Genomic DNA, 14,250 nt, shown 5'->3' on the forward strand with positions numbered 1-14,250 from the left:
TGACTTAGCTCAGCACTTTTCGGATTTTGCAAAACACGCTGCGTGGTTTTGTAGGGTCCCCTGTGGGTAGGGACACGGTTCCTGTCTCACCATTGCGCCCTCTGGGCTGGGAGTGGCAGGGCGGTTGTGGGTAGGGCGGAGGAGGTGCGGGAGGAGACGCGGGGCTGCTGGGTGGAGACGCAGAACCCGACCCGCCGACCTGAGTCTGGCGAGGTACTGGGAGTGGAGGCGCAGGCCGGGCGGGGCTGCAGGCAGCGACACGGCCAGGGGCGGATCTGTCCCCGCCCTCGCTCTCGTCCCGCCCGCCCCAGGATCTCCCAACCCGCGCCGCGCGCTCTTTCTCAGACAGCTGCTCTGGGAGCTCTGCGCGCCGTGCTGTTCCGTGCCTTGCCCGTCTGTCCCCCTTTGACTGTGCCAAGCCATGACCACCCAGCAGATTGTTCTCCAGGGCTCGGGACCCTGGGGTTTCCGCCTCGTGGGCGGCAAGGACTTCGAGCAACCTCTCGCCATTTCCCGGGTAAGAGTGTCTTGGGACGCGCGTGGGAACGAGGCGCTTCCGTAGGGTGGCGGCGCGCTGCGTACGGAGGGGAGTCGGGGTGGTTGGAGCCCCGCGGCGATCGCGGCGGTGCGTACGAGATGTGCTGTGCGCTGAGCGCTCGGTGCCATCCACCGCCCCTTCCCCGCCACTTCGCTCAGGGACAAGCGGGTTCCGTGCGTGCCGTGCCAAGGCCAACGACAGTTTTCTTCCTGCGCCCCGGAAGCGTGGCGCTGCCGGCACGCAGACGCTCTTTGTGCCCGTGGAGACTTGGAGCTCCGCAGACCCCGCGCGCTGGGAGTTAGCACGCCCTGCTCTTCACCGTGGAAGAGTCAGGGAGAACTGATTGGAAACAGCAGAGAATCCTAGAAGGTGAATGGGAGTACAGAGGAGTTCTCAGGAAGGCGAGTGGGATTCTTGTAACTAAGAACTGAAACTATTTTACACTCTTAAGGTTTGACCCGTAGCTGGTTTTCAGCTCAGTAAAGCCTTCCATAGGAAACTGGAGTTTGGAAAGTAACCCCCGATAAATCTTCATAGTCTCGCCCTGCATTAGGTGGTTAGATCACCTTTCTGCCCTCCAGGTTATCTGTGATAAACTCATTTCCTTCTGGGGTGAGTAATTCCAACCTTGTGCACGGTGGTCATGATCGAAAACCTCTTAGCTCTGCCTCATCTCTGGGAGGGCCCGAAACCATCGCAGGCTGCTAGACTTGTGGCCCACAAATGAAATGTAACCCCCTGTGAGACTGAGCTCCGTATTTGAAGGTCCACACTTTGGACGTGTGATCTGGAACAAACAAGGACTATTTCCCACTACTAGTCAACATTTTTAGCCCCTTCAGATAGAAGGGGTGTGTGTGTGTGTGTGTGTGTGTGTGTGTGTGTGTGTGTTACTAAATATCTTCTGACTAAGGAGAGGGGAAAACTGCAGCTATAGCCTAGAGGGACCACATTCTGTTTTTTGGTACACTTGCTAGCTAAGACTGACCTTAAACTTGTTTTCTCAGTCTTGTAAATATCCCCCTTTTTCTTAGAGGGGTTCTGGGATGGAGACAGAAGAGAAAGATCCTGATGGCCCTGCTTCCAGCGGCCCAAGGAGTTAGATGGGGGTTGTGGAAGCATTCCTGCCTCCTCTTGGTTTTTCTGCTAGTGGCAGTGTGGCTCAGGCTTTCTCACAGGTGGCCTGGCCGAGCAACTGACTCTTTTGACTACCCTACTCCAAATGAGCAGGCAGCCTAGATTAAGGCTTTAAGGCTGAGTTTTCCACTTGACCATCTTGTCTTCCAGAGATTTCTTTGTTTTTGGAGATGTGAACTCTTTTTCCAGCCTCCAGCCAAAGTTCTCAAGTATGGGAACTGTGCCTTACCCAGTCTGGCGCTCTTACACCAAGCCTGGCCCAGGACTGCTCTTGACTGTGCCTAGTGTATCCTTGCAGACAGATTACAAATGCTTGCCCACCAAGGGCACTGCCTCTGCACATTTGGAGTTGGTTACCTCATAGTCCAGTTGTTTCCCGCTCTTTGTGACTATAATTAACCTGTCAGGCCTCTCCACTTCCAAGAAACTTTCTTTTTAAGTAGGGGAGACTATATGGGCAGTCTGTTGGAAGGGTAGTCTTGGCTTGGCATTTTGGCAGCTTCTAAAAGCCTTAACACCAGCTGGGAATATAGCACAGTGAAGCATTCGGCACATCGTAGAAATGAAGATGGCGTGGGGTGGAAAACACTCCGAATCCATTGCTTTGGACCTTCAAGCATTTATTAATCTTACTCCTTGTTTGAGACTGACTCTCATGTATCTCAGGGTGGTTTTGAACTCTGTGTAGCCAAGGATGACTTTGAACTTCTGATCCTGCTGCCTCCCACTTTCTGAGTGCTGGGATATGTGGCACGTGGTAGGTTTATGTAATTCAGGGATTAAGCCCAGACATCATGCATGCTAGGCAAGCACTCTACCAACTGAGCTACATCCCTCACACCCGATTCATGTATTTTTTCACACTCCACACTCATGTTGATTGAGCACATGTCATATGCATATGCAAACTTCTCAGACCTGAAGGGAAGCTAATCTTTATTACGCCTTTGGCAAGTGCTTTCATTGAAAAGTGAAAATGACTCAGAGGCATTGTCATTGTGACAATGGCTATAAGTTACTTGTTTCTTCATCCTGTCATTGCCCCTGTTCAGCTCTTGGGAATGAGAAAGTGATTGTTATGACTTGAACGTGGGCCTGGGTGGCCTGGGATCTGGCGCTGGTCTGGCGTCTAGTTCTTATCCAAGCGCTGCCTAAGGTGAGCACCCAGAGTTTATATTTATCACTGCAGTAGGGTAACAGCAGCCCTTGGCCACCAGTTGAAGAATGTAGAGTGCTCTGTAAACAGTGAATAATGGTGAGGTGTGAGCATTGGTAAGCTCTGCCCACCTTCTGACTGGTGTGTGCTACATTTAGTATCCTGGGCAGATACAGTTTGCTAGCATGTTTTTGTGTAAGTAGACTTTAAGTCTCCACACCAAAGCAAACCATAGAATTAGGCAGGGAGAGGAGTGCCTCTTACTTAAATAACCATGTTTGCTTTCTCTTGCGTGAATTATTCTGGTATTGGCTCCCGTCTTTTGCTAAACTGATGAAGCCGGATAGAGCTCATACTTGTGTGCACTGGAGATGTTTCTTTTTTCTAGCTGCATTCCCCTGACTATAGAATGAGCACCTGTACAGCCCCACCCTGATCAGGATCTCCAGTGTTGGTGGCACATAGGTTCTTGGTGATGTAGCCCTGCCTGACATCCAGTAATTCCTCTGTGCTCTTCTTCATATTTACTGACTAGGCATCCTAAACCTAGATGCTGAATTTTGCCTATTTTTAAACAGACTTATATAGAGTATTTTATATTTTATATAAGTGTTTGTGTGTGTGTCTTCTATTATACCTTTATGCCTTCATCTATGTTTCGGTGAGGAATTTAATTATCACAGCCCAAATTTCTCACCATAAATGGCTATAAACTAGTTTTTTTTCTATCTAGTATCTCATTTAAGGCTCGCCTTCGACTCCCTGCTACTGAAGCCACATAGTATTTAACTGCTCTCTGAAATCTTTTTCTGTTGGTTCCTGTTCCAACCCTGTGGCTCCCCCACACCGCGCGTGTGTGCGTGTGTGTTCCCTCCTCTGTGTTATTTCATATTTCCTCTGGTAGCTTTCAAGGGAAACCTTCAGAGAATCCACACCCATGCTGAAATTACTTGCCACTGTGCTGACAACTGAAAAAACACAGGAAGGGGCGGGGCCAGTGATAAGGGGATGCTCTTAGTTGGAGTTGCCACTTATTTCCCCCTTGAGTACTGGGGAACCCTTTGCTGAGAGCCTGTGGTTTTATAGTACGTGCTTGTGTCCTTTGCCCAAGGACCCCAAGGGGGTGCTTAATAATGATTACTCTGTAGCCAGAAGGTCTTTTCTGATTTTTAAGAGGGTTATTTCTAGATTCAAGTAGGGTTTTACGTTGTGTCATAAAGGTTGGAAGAGCAGGGCTCGTCAGTCAGGTGATAAAAAGGAAGACCAGCGTAACACTGCCCCGTGTGCTTAAAGGACCTTTGCTGCATGCCTGCATGCGTCGTATGCCCTAAATCACCCCAGAAGCATTGGCCGTTCCAGCTGATCGAGGTTGACCTGGGAAGAAGGGAGGCAGAGGAATCTGAGAAAATGACTTGAGGTGGAAACATGAGCCTCCCTTCCCAAACCTCTAGGATACTGACCACGGAGGCTAATTTTCTTTTCAAAATTAGGTTCTGTTTGCTCTTTAAATTTTAATGAATTAATTTTAATTTATTTTATTGTATAGTGTTTTGCCTATATGTGAACTATGTGTGTGCCTTGTACTTGTGAATGTCAGAAGAGGGTTTGGATCCCCTGGAACTGGAGTGACAGGTGGTTATGAGCGGCCATGTGGGTACGGGGAATCCAACCCAGGTCCTCTGCAAGAGCAATATATGAGCCAACTCCCCAGCTCTATGCTGGTTAATTTGGATGAGGAATGAAGCAGGGAGAATAGCTTTCAGATACTGCATCTTGGGTGGTGCCCGCCTGGGCTGATCAGGACTGGGAAAGGCACCCAGTGGTTGCTGTGTTAGGGCCCAGCTAAGGCTGCCTCCCAAGCTGCCTTCTTTCCTCCAGGCCGTGACTTGCTGATGTTCTGTGGAGGATAGCAAGGTAGACATCTCTCATTGCCTACTGATTGAGTCACATGACCCAAAACCCCACAACAGGGCTGGCCAGATGGCTCAACAAGTAAGGGTTCAAAATTGACCTCGAGTCTTAGATGGCAGAATTAGGGCTAATCTCTGTCAAAAGGTTTGTGACAAATGCGGTTTGAAAATTCACGTTCAGTTTCTTTATGAGGTGCTGCGTCCGTCAGTACATTTTTTTGGGGGGAGGGGAGAATTCACCAGGCATTAGGTGACAGTTTGTGTTCTTGTCCGTGTGTACGTTACACTTAGTAGGTTTACATGTGGTTGTCATAAATGATGAAGAAGCCAGGCATGGAGGCTCAGGAAGCTGAGGCAAGATTGCTGCACGTCCAAAACCTTGAGCTACACAGTAAGCTCTAGTCCAGCCCAAGCTATAAGTGTGAAGTCCTGTCTGAAGAAAAGCAAAGAAACACCCCAAATCCCTCACAACAGAAGGTCGAAGGGAAAAGTAAGGGAAGGCAAAGGAAAAAGCCCTTCCCAGCTGTACTTCACGGAGCAATCGCTGTTAAAGTCTGGTTCTAAGACTTTCCAGCCTGTTTTCTTCTAAGTTACATTTTCAGAGTCAGTTGCTGTATCATGGTGGATCATGTAGACGTCATTGTTCTGTATTTTCTGTCATAATTTTATTGCAACACATGAAGAATCAAAGGTAGCTCGGTATCCTGGGGAAATGCCTTTTTTGGCTTCAGCTGAGTGTAGGTTTAAACCCTGTCTTGCCCAATTCCTACCTATATGTCCAGGGGTGGTGGTGGCGGGCAAGTCAGTTCCTGAAAGCTCAGCAGCTGTTTGAGCAGTGGGAATAACAGTATTTACCACCAAAGGTAATTGTGAAGGTGAGTGGTGCCTGCTGGGTGCCCAGTGTTCTGGGTAAGCCATAGCAGGCATCGAGATGAAGCTTACTGTTAAAGAAGTGTTAATGGTAGCTACATTTTTTTTGGAATTAAAAGTTTTTCCTTTCAAAAAAATTTTTTTTATTTTATGTGAATGGTGCTTTGCCTGCATGTATATCTGTGCATTTTGTGTGTGGTGTGTGTGTGTGTGTGTGTGTGTGTGTGTGTGTGTGTAGTGCCCCTGAATCCCCTGCAACTGGAGCTACAGATGCTTGTGAACTGCCAAGTGGTTGCTGGGAATTGAACCTTGGTCCTCTGGAAGAGCACTCAGCAGTGCTGTTAACCACGGAACTATCTCTTCAGCCACAAAGATGTATTCTATTTTTAATTATGTGTACGTATGTGTGTATGGGAGGGGTATAAGTATGGGTGGGTGCAAGTAGCCACAGAGTCCAGAAGAGAGTGTCGGATCCCCATATCGCTGGAGCCAGAAGCAGTTGTGAGCTGTGTAACACGGGTGCTGGGAACCATATTCTGGTCCTCTGTAAGACCAATATCCACTCTTAATCCATGAGTCATCTCTCCAGCCCTGATACTGTTTTGAACCCTTTAAGAATGCCTTTCCAACAAGCTAATGAGACTGATACCGTTGCCAATTTCATTTGATCAGTGAAGGAACAGAAACGGCCAGAATAGCCTGCAAAAGTGAATGTCAGATTTTGGTCGTGGGTGGTGGTGGTTAGGGCGGCTTTAAAGCATGCACAGTCATTGTAGGCTTTTGGACGCTCTCAAATTGACGTCTCTCTCTGAGAAGGTAGGGTATTCTCTCTATTGGCAGCGCCTTTTACTTCCTGTCTTCAGAGCGGTGATTGCTCAGACCAAGAAAGCAGCGAGTCTCTCTGAACTCCCGCCTCTGCGGACTGACAACTCTATTTTGCATGGAGGAAGCTGGGTTAGGGCACAGCTCATCTACAAGTGCCCAGCCTACTTAATTGCCTCATTTCCTGGAGAAAGTGGTTATAGACTAACCAAGAACATTCTGAAGCTGCATTGTTTCAGGCCAACCTCTGTATCCTCGTGCAGCGTTTGAGACTTTGATGTGGCTTCAGGGTCTGGGTGGCAGCCTGGACCCACAACCTCCAAGAGAGCCCCAGGGAGGAGTTCACCTTCACCACTTAACGTGGCTGGCAGGCAGGCAGGCTGCTTCCGTGTTGTCCCACCCCCTGTTTAGACTCTCAGATTTATGCCTAAAACCCCGGCTATGGCCCTTAGATCAGAGTCTGTGCTTCAAGGTCTGCCCGCCATCGCGATGGAACTTGAATTTCATGTGTTGTTGGTACCACCAGGACATATGTCATTGTTTATGCTTCCTTTCTCACTTCGTTCTGCATGGACTTAAGGGAATTTACAACTCCAAAAGCACACAAAGATGATATTTAAAACGCAAGGACGTACTTAAGATTTAACGAAATATTTGGAACATGGAAGCAGAAGCAGCAGTGTTTCAGGAATGTTAAATCAGTTGGTTTCTGTAATTGCACACTTAGTTTAGCTGTGAGTTTTCTGGCCAGGGCAAAATGGGAACCATGTTGAGTGTGTTGGACTTCTGGGCTGATATGCCTTTTATAATACTCGACTTTAGTTCCTTCTCAGAGGTTAATCGGCATGGATAGGGCTGTTTTCTCTCTCCTTCCTGCCCTCTCTTCTTCTGTCCCTCCCTCCTTCCTTTCTCCCTTCTTTCCTTCTTGCCTTCTGTTTTAATGAGAGAGAGAGAGAGAGAGAGACAGAGAGAGAGAGAGACAGAGAGAGAGAGGAAGAGGAGAGAGAGAGAAGAGAGAAAGTGAGTCTATTCTAACTGAAGTGTCTTCAGAGGGCCATTTATGTACAGGAGTGTAAGTCCTTCAGGATGTTTCTTAAGAAGCTGGTCTTTTAGGTTTAAATGTTTATTGTTCAGTAATTTAACTTCATTCAGGAAGAAAGTATTGGGGAAAGAAATAGTCAATATCCCCCTTGAAGTTTCCAAACCCAGTGAACGTCAATTAGGCTTTGCTAGGAAGTGGAAAAAGCAGAGATTAGGGGCTGAGGGTGTAGTAGTAAGAATGTATGCTTAACATGCCCGAGGCCCTGAGTTTGGCCCCCAGGACAAAATAAAATAAAATGAATGAATGCATGAATCTTTCTGGATCATTCTGTATTAATTTGAGATGGAGTAGGGCTCTTTGTATAATTTACTACCCCCCCCCCCCAAGGGTATCTGGTAGCTAAGAAGTTGGAAATCAGTACCACATCCTTGCAAATACAGTTCTGAGCTGGGTTGATTTCTGGCCCCAGGTTTAGTAGCCAGCTCCAAGCAACAAGGTAAGTGAGTGGTGTTCTGTAACACTGAGGAAAATGACTTGTAGTAACCAAAGGAAAAGTTAGAAAATCGTTTGAATAGAGAGGATTTTTTTTTCTTCAAAGGGAAGAGGGGGAAAAAATCAACTTCTCAGAATATATAAAACAGCTGACAAATGCTTGCTTGGAACTCTGACACCTATCCTAGGATAGCAGTTAGTTCATCATCCAGTAGGGAACTCTCATTTTTCTTCCTTCTCTTGTTACAAGGTCTTCCTTGGTGGCCTAGACTGGCTTTGAATTCCTGATGGAGCCCAGAATGGCTTTCAATTTTAATATGGTGTCATGAGTATTGGAATTGTAGGTGTGTCCCGTCACTCCAGGGTGACTGGAACACTTGAGAACAGGATGGGGGGGGGGTGCTTTCCATGCTTAAGAGGAAATAGGTTACTGACCTGGGTAAACAAAGGTGTCTTCTAATCCTATATAGGAAGTATTTCTTTTCTTTGGTGCTGGGCATTGAACCCGGGGCTTCATCAGCATGGAGTCCCACCTCAAACTATTATAAAAAGGGCTTTGATGGGTAATTGTGCTTTGCACATCTTTCAGTCCCAAACTCATTTGTAGCAACCAGAGGCTGGCTGGAGGGTGAAGTGGTAAGATAAATCTCTGCAGGACTGATTACAACTGGTCCTGAAAACTGGGTTTCTGTGCTGGGGCAGTTAGAGCACGATGGGGCTTGTGGCTGAGTGGGTGGTGTGTTTTGCATTTAGAGGGACCGAGTTTCCTCAGTTGGTGCTGATTGTGGCCGGCCGTAAGGAAATCTAAGCCCAGAATTGCCAGATTTTCCTCAAGCTTAGTTAGAATCTCTGGGCTTAGGTACATTTATCAGTATGTGATTTAAATTTTAAAACTAATTCAAAGCAGTCTTGATTGTAGACCAGATTCCTTGACGGGCTCAGCTTCCAATTTCAATTGTCGAAAGTTAAAGCTGCTAGGTGAATGTGGGTTTTAGGTAGGACCTTCCAAAGATCCACTCAAGACAGTGGTTCTCAACCTTCCCAGTGCTGAGACCCTTTGATACAGTTTCTCATGTTGTGGTGACCCCCAACCGTAAAAGTACTTAGTTGCTACTCCATAACTATAATTGTACTACTGTTATGAGTTGTAATGTAAATATCTGATATGCAGGATATCTGATCGGCAATTCCAGATGTGTTGTTACCCACAGGTTAAGAACCACTGCACTAAAGGAATGGCTGAGCTAGGGGTTGAGTGAGTGACCTCTGTAATGGGTCCAATTTGAATCGTCATTCTAAAGTATGCTGGCTACCTTTATGTCAACTTGACACAAGCTAAAGTCATCTGAGAAGAGAGAACTTCAATTAAGAAAATGCCTCCATAAGATTGGGTTTCTGGCAAACCTGAAGGGCATTTTCTTAACTAGTGATTGATGGGAAGAAGGCCCAACCCACTGTGGGTGGTGCCATCTCAGGGATGGTAGTGCTGAGTTCATTGGGGGAAATCCAATAAGCCCTTCGATGGGCTCTGTATCAGCTCCTGCCTCCAGGTTTCTGCCCTGTCTGAGTTCCTGTCCTAGCTTCCTTCAGTGATGGACTACAATGGGGAAGTATAAGCCAAATAAAACCCTTTCCTCCCCAAGTTGCTTTTTTAGTCTTGGTGTTTCGTCGCAGCAATAGTAACCCTAACTAAATCAGAAAGTGTCTGTGCAGTGAGGTCATCTGACCCTCAGCACGGCTGATGGTGTCTGGTTGTCTCTTCGTAGTAACGGAGCACAGTGAATACTATGTGGGGATTTCATTGCTGCTTCCAGATAAAATACAGGGCTGTCATAGCCTGCTCTCCATTTCTCCAGTCTCATATCCTCTTCCCCTCCCTGTGCTCCCTGGGTTTCACCTGCGCAGTTCACAGAGCGCTCTTGACACTTGGCCTGCTCTTTCACGTCCCCTTTTGTGGCTTCATGGTTTTAAACAGCACCACCTTTTGGGAGTCATTTCTGTATCTGTGTGTGTATGTGTGTGTGTGTTAGTGTATATATGTATGTATGTGTGTGTAAGTACATGTGTGTGTGCGCACATAGATGGGCAGGTACAAGGGCAGAGGAAGGCATCCCGTATCTTCTAGTACTCCCAGCCTTATTCCTTTGAGGCAGGGTCTCTCCCTGAACCTGGAGCTTACACCTACCCATCCCAGGGCGCCAGCCAGCAAGCGCCAGCACTCTTTCTGCCTCTACACCCCTTCTCCTCCCCACAGTGCTGGGGTTGCAGGTTCTCAGCAAGACCATGTCAATCTTGTAACATGGGTGCCGACATCCAAACTCCCATCTTCATGGCTGTTCAGTAAGCACCCTTAACCACCGAGCCATCTCTCCAGCCCCCATTGTTAGCATTTGGGTTGCACTGTACCTCTGAGCACAACATTTATCTCTGGCCTGTCTCTCCAAGGACCGTGAGCTTCTTGGTGGCCCTTTTCATAGCATGTGGTTTCCGGAGTTCACCACGAAGAGCTCCACATTTTTTGAATTCTGGGCGCTTGCTCTGTTTTGAGTCATCTCATTAACCCTCACAGCAGCCTTCCGAGTCAGGCACACTGAAGAGTGAGGCCCAGGGAGGCACTAAATCAAGTCCTGGCCTCCTGCCTCTCTAAGATGTATCTTAACCTACAAGCTGCGATGTTTTTCAGAATATTCATGGGGATGAACCATGAGTGAGTGAGTGAGAAAGGAAGCATGGGGGAGGATGAGGCGTGCCAAGGAGGGGGTTAACTCTTCCTTGTGGTCCGTGTTAAGCCCCTGCTGACTCTGTGAACAGGCCTCATTGAAGGAGTGGGGAGAGCTACACCACAGTTCCCGTTTGCATTACTTACACTGAAGTTAAGGTCTTAGCAGAGTTTGAAGGCCCCTTATGGACATAAAGTGTAGAGTCTGTGGGCAGTGGTGGCCTCCAGGTAAGGAGTGGCCATCTGGGGCTGGGGGCGGGCCCAAGGATGAGCTCACCTTGAGTGACTGCTACAGAAACCAGAAGAGCATTCTTTCCCTAATAGAAATTGCTGCACCTAAGCCACACTAGTTTTTATAGCAAGGGTTGTCTGCTCTAGGTGCATGATCTCTAGGGGAAAGACCTGACTGAGGGAATTGGGGACATGTCCACTTAACTAATGGGTCTGGGTTTTTGGAGGGAAGTATAGGGTTTCATTTTTTTTTTTTTTTTTTTTTTTTTTTTTTTAGAAATTGAAGCTGACTCCATCATGAGCTGGTTCTGATGGAATTTGATGGCTGCTTCTAAGAAATTAGGCTAGACATTGTGGGGTAGCGGACCCTGGAGCCTGCCCTGGCTTGCTACTTACCTGCTGAGTCACCTTGAGCAAGCTGCTTAACCCTTGTTCCTCCATTCCCTCATCTTCAGTGATGCAAGTGACTTTGCCTGCCTGATAGCACCACGAAAGGGTCATAAGCCAAGCCTTACTAACCACTTAGATTGCACTTGGCATGTAATACGCACTTATTAATCGTGGCTGCTGTTAGAATTGAAGCTCACTGTGGTCGAGGAAGTGTGTGATAAAGAGTCCTCCATTCAGGACAGGAATCCTCCAGCAGCAGGATCCAGGTCTTCTCCCATGCAGCCCTGTTCTGTTCTGTCTTATAATTGGTATGTTTGATAATGGGTGGGGCTCTGGGCCCCAACTCAGTACAGAGCAGGGGAGCTGTTGTCTCATGCCTGGGAGGCACCTGGCCAACAGGGTTTTGTGGCACTCTCGTTCTTTGTACAGAAGGCCCTGGCAAATACACCTCCTTAAATTCTGGGCTTCTTTTCAGCTCTGACAGTGGGCTTACAGTCTCTGTTATGGTATTGCACTGAAGCAAAAAAGGGTAGAATTTACGAGGGTTTCTGTGTTAAAACCAGGCATAAGCCTTTAGTGATGTGAACTTGAACCACTCGCAGCTGCTCTCTGGTCCTGTTTCTAAAATGTTGTCTAATATATTCTTGCTCATCTTATCTATGTGAGCTCCTTATTTTTATTTTAAATGTGTGGTTTTAATAGGCTCTGTAAAGGTAAGTTCTGTGATTTATTTGATCTAACACCCTCCCATCTTTTTTTTTTTTTTTGAGACATGGTCTCACGTAGCCTAAGTTGGCTTCAAACCCACTGTGTGGCCAACGATAACTTTGAATTTCTGATCTTCTTGCCTCCTCCTCCCAAGTGATAGTAAGTCCAGTTTATGTGGTGTTGGGAATCAGTCCTAGGGTTTTGTACTCGCCAGGTGAGCAGCCAACCTTTTGCGCTGTATCTATCCCCAGCCCCAACCCTTAAAAAAAAAGAGAGATAGCTCATAAAAGAACAATATTCCATCAGAGTCAGAGCTGCTCATCTTTTCTTGTAATTTTCAAAACTTTCCTTTGGCAAAGAAAAGGAAATCAGATTGAAGGATAGGCAGGCTAGGTCCAAATTACTCATGTGTGGGGCTCCTAGGACTGGTTTTAGCTTGTCTGGGGCCTGTTGGGATGTTCTCTGCAGAAACGCCTCTCCTACTAAAGAGTTTGAACCAAATGCTGGAAATTCCATACTTCTTAGCAACTGAACATAAAGCATAAAAAAAACCTTTTATTTTCAGTTCAGGATAGTCATTTTAAGGGAAATGGTTACTTAATTTAAAAAAAATTGTTGATTATTTTGAAATATTCCTTTCAAATAGTAAAGTAGTCTGTGGCCATGTGGGTACAGCGGTAGTCAGTGCCTTGCCCAGCCCTCTCCACCTCATCCCCTCCAGACAGACTCTCTCTCTTCTTTTTAAATTTAAAATAAAGTTATTTTTTGTACAATATATTCTGATCACTGTTTCCTCTCTCTCCTCTCCTCCCAGACTCTTCAACTCCCCACCCTTCCCATTCTACATCTTTCTCTCTCAAGAAAACAGACAAATAAAAAGACAAACAAAGACAATAAAAGAAAACAAACAAACAGAAAAGAAGCCAAGAGCAGGAGAAATGCGCGCGTGCGCGCGCGCGCACGCGCGCGCGCACACACACACACACACACACACACACACACACACACCGTAAAAACTCAAAACTGAAAACCATAATATACAAGCAAGAGGCCAGTAAGGTTAAGAAATAATTGCCCAAACAAAGTAATATGACACAAAAACAAACAAACAAACAAGCCAACAAGAAACAAAACAAACACAAGTCCAAAAATACCTTTGAGTTCATTTTGAGTTGAATCTGCTGTTGGACATGGGGTGGGCCTTTAAGTGTGATTTGTATACACAGTGACTCCCTTGGAGACGCTGACTTTTCTTTGTGAACTGTTGTTAATTGGAGATAGCTTCTGGTTAGGAACAGTTGGACTGTCTGGTTTGAACCTGTGCAGGCCTGATATCAGCTCTGTTGTGTCTGGAAGACACTGTTTCCTTGGTAGCGTCTGTGCCCTTTGGTTCTTACGATCTTCCACCTCCTCTTCCATGTAGTTCCCTGAGCCCTGAGAGACAAGGTCTCTTACTGAACCTGGAGCTCACCAGTTCTGTTAGCTGGCTTCCTGAAAGCCTCAGCAATCTTCCTTTCTCTCCCACTATCTGAGCATTGGGTTATGGGGGGCGGACACACCCAGCTTTTACATGAGTTTGGGGAACCTGAGTTCAAGTTCTCTCTCATGTTTATACCAAAAGACCTCTTAACCCTTGGATAATCTTCCCAGCTCTTGATAACATCTTTAACCGCAGTGGGTATTTTAATTCAAATCATTCATTGATTATTTATTTTGAACTCCTACTGTCATGTGATAGGTGCCATAGATTGGTGCTCAGGGAACACTCAGAAGGGTGATTTAAGTAGAGACTTAAAAGATGAGAAAAGTCAGTCAGGCAGAGTTAAGAGTACCTAGGGAGGAGGAAACTAGAACTTAGTCAGGGGTAGCTTTAGGGGAGGGCCTTGCTAGAGGGTTTGGGGTATTCTAAGGGAACTGCTCTGCTCTTTTATGCTGTTATATTATTATAAATAAGTGGCTTTGGCTGGCATTATTCTCCTGGTTTTCCAGCTAGTGTGCTTGGAGATAGAATTTGCCGGGTTAGAGCATTACCAATCCTAAATAAAGGCATTCTTAGGTTAAAAAGTGAGCCAGCGGCTACAGAGAGAGTTTGAGGCCAGCCTGGGATACATCAGACATTCTCCCACAACACCAAACAAGCAAAAACAAGAAAGCAAAACTCTGCATTGCCCTTTAGAAACAGTGGACTGTAGATGGTAGAACACCAGGCCAGCCGCACTGAGTCACTCAGAGTGA

At 46.6% G+C, this 14,250-nt stretch overlaps 1 protein-coding gene across 1 annotated transcript in view; it reads left to right on the plus strand.

The window, feature by feature from the left end:
- Positions 1–311: 311 nt before the first annotated feature.
- Positions 312–14,250, plus strand: part of Pdlim1 (PDZ and LIM domain 1) — a 41,569-nt gene continuing 27,630 nt past the window's right edge. Inside the window, exon 1 of the mRNA XM_041662061.1 lies at positions 312–517. Coding sequence (XP_041517995.1) covers positions 422–517 — 96 coding nt within the window. The 5' untranslated portion in view covers positions 312–421. The remainder of the gene's footprint in view (positions 518–14,250) is intronic.

The sequence above is a fragment of the Microtus oregoni genome, unplaced genomic scaffold, assembly GCF_018167655.1.
Source record: "Microtus oregoni isolate MIOR12 unplaced genomic scaffold, Mior012 000012F_ref0000307, whole genome shotgun sequence".
Lineage (NCBI taxonomy): Eukaryota > Metazoa > Chordata > Mammalia > Rodentia > Cricetidae > Microtus > Microtus oregoni.